The sequence below is a fragment of the Culex pipiens genome, chromosome 2 (genome assembly GCF_016801865.2).
Source record: "Culex pipiens pallens isolate TS chromosome 2, TS_CPP_V2, whole genome shotgun sequence".
NCBI classification, from domain to species: Eukaryota; Metazoa; Arthropoda; class Insecta; order Diptera; family Culicidae; genus Culex; species Culex pipiens.
In genome coordinates, this window is record NC_068938.1 from 36,248,128 (window position 1) to 36,254,127 (window position 6,000).

The 6,000-nt window shown below is 47.0% G+C and overlaps 1 protein-coding gene across 2 annotated transcripts in view; it reads left to right on the top strand.

Annotated features, from left to right (window-relative positions):
- LOC120422592 (uncharacterized) overlaps positions 1 to 5,573 on the top strand; it is a 127,160-nt gene extending 121,587 nt beyond the window's left edge. For both annotated transcript variants that reach the window (XM_052707716.1, XM_039586086.2), the window contains one exon: positions 1,712 to 5,573. In XM_052707716.1, coding sequence (XP_052563676.1) covers positions 2,621 to 5,110 — 2,490 coding nt within the window. In that variant the 5' untranslated portion in view covers positions 1,712 to 2,620 and the 3' untranslated portion in view covers positions 5,111 to 5,573. The remainder of the gene's footprint in view (positions 1 to 1,711) is intronic.
- Positions 5,574 to 6,000: the final 427 nt, after the last annotated feature.

A 6,000-nucleotide genomic window follows, 5' to 3' on the forward strand; every position in this document is an offset into this window, starting at 1 on the left:
CCTTGCGGTCCAATTCCGAGGTCGCTGGGCATTGTTCGGCCCCGCCTGAACATAGAAGCAAGCATCTGAAGGAAACTCGATCTATATTTAGACTTCTAATCCCGTCAGACAAATCAGGGATCAGCGCGTATTTAATATGAGAAGATAACATGTTTCAACACTACGGATCATTTCACTACTAGAGTGTAAACCTTCTGATGGCCGACTGCTTAGCGTCCCAGACCACCAATCCAAAGGTGTGAGTTCGAATCCCACCTGATTAATTTTCGTTTTTGTTCATATTCAAAGTTCAAATTCATGATTCCAAATTTCAAAGGTACCGACCGGGATTTGATCCCTGAACCTTCTGCATGTGAGGCAGAAGCCGTAACCATTAAGCCACGGAACCGGTGTTTGTGAACTAAAAATATAACATTGAATGATGTCAAAACTTTATTAAAAAAATATGATCTCAATATGAAAATAAAGCAACAAGTTTTCTTTTGGGAAAACAAGTTTTAGATTGGAAAATGAACTACGCCAATCGGTTATACGTCCAATTTTCTATAAAATGAGTACTGGCTCGATTTTGTACGGCTTTTGGTTCCAAAAATATCGGAGTTTTAAATGACAACTTTGTAGAACATTGTTACACTCTAAAAAATAACCCAAAGTTAGAAAAAACACGAAATTTTTAAATGAAAATTTTTGTTCTGAATAAAAAATGACCCCTATGAGTTATTGCAGATTCAAAAAGTACATTAAATTTCCTATAAAATGACATGTCCTAAATTTTTTTTTCTTTCGTGTAATGAAAAATGGCCGAATTTTTTAAACTATTTTTGTATTTTTTTTTCTATGAAAAATACGTTTTTCGGAATTCTGAGTACGCCATCAAATCGGGTGTACAATTTTACAAAAAAGTCCTTTTGACTCCAAATTTTCAATATCATCACCGTTTCAGGCTGCAAATTACTGAAACACATCTCTTTTTGCATGTTCAAAAATGAAGGGGGTTGTACCGCCCCTCCGTCACGAGATATCAAAAAACGGACCTCGGATTCGTGATCAGGCAAAGTTTCACGCAAATCGAAGAGGGGTCAAGGCAACTTTTTCCGATTTTATGTGAGTTGGTGGAGAATTACCCATATATATATATATATTTTTGCAAACTCAGATGAATGAATTGAATTTCATTGCATTATTACCTCCCAAAAATGAGCATATTCCCCTCCAGATGGAAAATTCTTCACAAACAGGTTTTGAGAAAAAAAAAAAACAGAAAAACAATGATGCAAACACTTTTACTTAAAAAAAAGTCGTATCAGAATGGCATTTTTTAATCCTTACAACCATTTTAGAACCAAAAGAAAACATTCAGTGCATCCAACTCAAGTCAAAAATATTTTTACAATGTGCCAGTTATTTCGGTTTTTTTTTTCAAATTTCTATGTTTTCAAACTAGAGAGATTTAATCCCCTTGACAGTTCAGTACCCCGTACACTATTCTTACGGTTCACATTTTTCCAATTAGCATACACCTTTCAATAAGCTCATCTCTTCCTTAACGAACGTCTCCCCGCTGCGCTCTCATTAAAACCGTAGCACACCTGCCATTATGTCCCTCATCAACTCTGGTACAGCACGTGTACACGAGCGAAAAACTCGCTGCTTCATTTCTTCAACAATCGCCACTAAAACGAACCCGCTTTCCTTTTTCTCCCATTTACAGTGCAACCCGGACGCGGCCATCTGCAGTCGCATCATCATCACCACCGCCTGCAGGTCGGTCCTGCGATTCTACACCGCCAAGCCCGGGAAGAAACGCTCGTTATCGCGCCCCAGCAGCTTGACATTTTGTAGTGTCTCCTGGCCAACGCCTAACCCGGAGAAAGAAAAAAAAAAGATTATGACTCTGGATGAGAATCTGCTCGCCGGGCTAGTTCCAGTCTCGACATGACTTCGCGATGAAGATCTGGCCGCAAGGACTGGGCGGACGTGTCACCTCGGCTGGAAATTAAGTGTGTGCAGGAGCAGCAGGTCGTCCAGAACGTGAGCGGGGTGTGGAAAATGTGGAAATGAAAGACAAATAACTTTTGAACGAGCACCTCGACGGCGCGGCGAAAAACTGCAGTGTTGCAGGCGGGCCTTGGAAGAAGGAAGGAAGAAAAAGTGTTCATAGATTAGTGTTTTATGTCTGAGGAGATTGAGTGCAGGGTTTGGTGTGGAAAGTGGTGCGGTTGAATGAAAAACTCAATTTCCGCAGTGAAGTCAAGCGAGAAAAAAGAAGAGTTACCAGAACTTTGTTATAAGCCCACGGGAAGAAGAAAAAACGCGCGAGAAAACGAGTACAAAGAAATAACATTCAATTTAAATATTCTTCGACGGAGAAATCCAATTTGTAGTCGGTTTCCGTGGGAGAAAAAAAAATAATCGAGAGAAGAAATGAAAGTGAATTGGGTGGAATAAAAGTGGTGGCCGGGAAATAAGATCCAATTTGAAATCGAGAGTGTTCGACGAAGGGAAGCAGCAGCACAGCACAGCAGGTTGGAAGAAAATGAAAAGCCCAATTAGTGAGGCACTGTCGAAGTTGAAGAGTTGAAGTTCGAAGAAGTGGTGGCAATTCAAACAGGGAGGAAAGATGTGGTTCACCTTGGTGATTCTGGGCACACTGTTCAACACGATGCGCCTGGTGACCGGAGTGGACGGGTGCCCGTCGGAGGTGTGCGTGTGCAAGTGGAAAGGTGGCAAGCAGACGGTGGAGTGTGGAGGGAGAATGCTGAGCCGGATACCGGAGGGGATGGACCCCGGCACGCAGGTGTTGAACTTTTCCGGAAACGGACTGACGATACTGCAGAGTGAGCGGTTCAAGAAGATGGATTTGATCAACCTGCAAAAGATCTACATGGCCCGGAATCAGCTGATCAAGATTCATGACCGGGCGTTCCGAGGACTCACCAATCTAGTGGAGTTGGACCTGTCGGAGAACATGCTGCCGGTTGTGCCGACGGAAACCTTCGCAGACTATCCGGCGTTGATGCGGCTAACGCTAAGCGGAAACCCCATCCGAACCTTGCGTACCAACGCCTTCAAACATCTTTCCTTCTTGACCACCCTGGAGTTGAGCAACTGCCAGATCGAGATGGTCGAGGACGAGGCTTTCATCGGGATGGATAACCTGGAGTGGCTCCGGCTGGACGGGAATCGTATCACCACCATCCAAGGGAACCACGTACTCCCCGGATCCCTACATGGTATCAACTTGCAAGCCAACCGATGGCAGTGTGACTGCCGACTGCTGGACGTCCACACCTGGCTCAACAGTTTCAACGTCCCGCAACGGGAAGAACCCAAATGCTCCGGACCACTCCGACTTGCTGGTCAAACCATCAAGAGTGTCCGCCAGGAAGACCTCGCGTGTCTCCCGATCATCACACCCGATTCCCTGTACCGGGAAATCGCCGAAGGCCGTAACATGACGCTGACCTGCACGGTTACCGCCATTCCGGAGCCCATCGTCTCGTGGTGGTTCCAGGGTCAGATGCTCCAAAATGACAGCATGCTGGCCCCGAACCTGCATCTGTACCACTACAATGACAACGCTGGAGCCGCTGAGGAGAAACGCAGCGAACTGCTGATCTTCAACGCCGGTCCAGACGAAAACGGGACGTTCTCCTGCATCGCGGAGAACTCGGCGGGACGCGTTCAAGCCAACTATACCCTGCACGTGATAGTGAAGGAGGAACCCGTGGTGGAAGAGGTGACCTTCTCGCAGGAATACTTTCTAGTGATTGTCGGCGCTAGTGCCGCAACCGGGTTTCTACTGTTTCTCATACTGTGCATCATCATCTGTAGATGTAGCCGGTCTAGCGGTAAGCGACGCTCCAAAAGTCGTGGAAAATCAGGCTCCGACACCACTACCACAAGCCAAAAGTGTTCGTCCATCACGAACGACATCGGCGAACCGTTGACCTGTGCCAAGATCAACGGGACGGTATCAATTGGGGATAGCAACCAGCAGGACGTGGTTCTATACCTCAGCACCGGCAATAACCACGACAAATCCGGCATGAACAACCTAGCACTCGCCGGAGGCCAGGTCCAGTTCTGCAGTCCTCCGTCGGCACGTAGCTACCAGGATCAGAACCCAGACCTGATCAACGACGCCGAAAGTGGGAACAAAATCCGACCCCGTCAGGATCATCTCGACTCAGACGTCGGCGAAAAAGACTCCGACGAGCAGAGCAGCGTCCAAGACGCGAGCAGTGAAGCCAGCTATCAGCAAAACTACTTCCAGCAACCCACGATGGCCGTTCGCCAGATGGGTCCCCGCTTCTCCGCCCTCTCAACACTGCCACGTGGAGTCAACAAGGACATGTATCAACACCAGGTGGACATCCACCTCAGCCCGGGATGCTTCCTGGACCAAAACGGGTACCCGATAGACCTCAACATGATGACCCAAGGCGGCGGACCGCCCGTCAACTACTTCCGAACGCTGCCGCACAACCGAGGCCAAAAGGGCCAACCCAACGCAAACAAGATCCGCTACTCGAACGACGCCGAGTTCATCACCCGGACGTCCCAAACCTACCAATTCTACGGCGGTGGTGGTGGCGGCGGTCCCGGCGATATCCGATACACAGCCGAAGGCTACCCACAGCCAAACAGTGACGGCTCCGCCACCAACCCAAGTCAATTCCCTTCGCCCCCGGACGGCTACAAGGGTGAACCCCCAGCGCTAGCCTTCATGAACCCGCAAGCCGGCGCCACCGCGACGTTCTGCGTCAACCCGGGTCCTGCCACGGCGTGGCCAGCGTTCCTACCCGCCGGCTATCACCCCCAACTCATCCAGCTCCAACCAACCCAGCCCGGTCAAGACTTCAACCGATACTTACCTCCCCCCGCAGTGATGGCGAGCCCCTCGAGCTCAACGGCACCCCCTCCGGTGCTGAAAAAATGCGTCGGGGCCCAGACGACCGACGACGACACCATTCCGGAGCAGCGCGAGGAAGAGGAGGAGGAATCGGCGGCGACGGAGAACGGCAAGCTGAGGCACCTCACGGGACCGCTGGCGGACAGCCCGGACGAGGGATACGTCGGCGACGGCCAGGAATCGACGGACATCTGACACAAGCTGAACAAACCGCCGAGCTTGGGCGGAGGGGGAGCGGCGGCGGCGATGCAGCTGGACGCGGGTGATGTTCCGTTATAAAAGTGTGCCCGGGGGAACGGGATGAGTGTGTGGGTAGTTTGAATGCCAGGGGGGTGTGAGTGTGTACAGCATCAGCGGTGTAGGTGTGAGGTATATTTTTTTAAAAACCCACGTAAATGTTGGACGTTGAACACGGTGGGATGCGGGAGGGAGGTGGAATTAGGTGGCTGAGGTGGTGATAGATACAAAAAATAATTTCAAGCTGATTAAAAAAAAGAAAGTTTTAAAATAGTATCAGATACTTAAACAGAAAAATAGTTGAAATTTTGTTTTTTTGCCGCGGTATTTTAAGAGTTTAAATTTTTTCATACATGGTAATTCTGCTTTTTTTGACAATGGTTATTTTTTTTTAATTACGTATTTTAGAAAAAGTACCATTGTTTGGTTTTTACAATTGGCCGGGATTTGTCATACCTTTCTAGAGTAATAATGTTAAAAAAAACTCAGAATTATCCCAAAACTTCGTATTTTCGAAAACATACTCAAAAAATGAGTTATTTGCAAAAAAACAACACAATTCGTAGTTTTGTAAAATTTTGGGTTTGAAGTTATAGGATTAGCATTTGGCTTCGACTACAGATTTTTAAAATTGTATTTAAAACCCTAGTATTTTTAATAAATAATGTTGAAAGGTTCTCATAATATATTTTCCCTTAAAGAGCACCCAACAAGCAAATCTAAATCCCTGCAAAGGCTGATGAATTGATCTCAGTTGAAAGGTTTTCCAAAATGCAAAAGAAAAAATTCAAATCATTTTACATACATATTGCATTCACTAAATTTTTCGTATGTTTCCTCAAAAATAT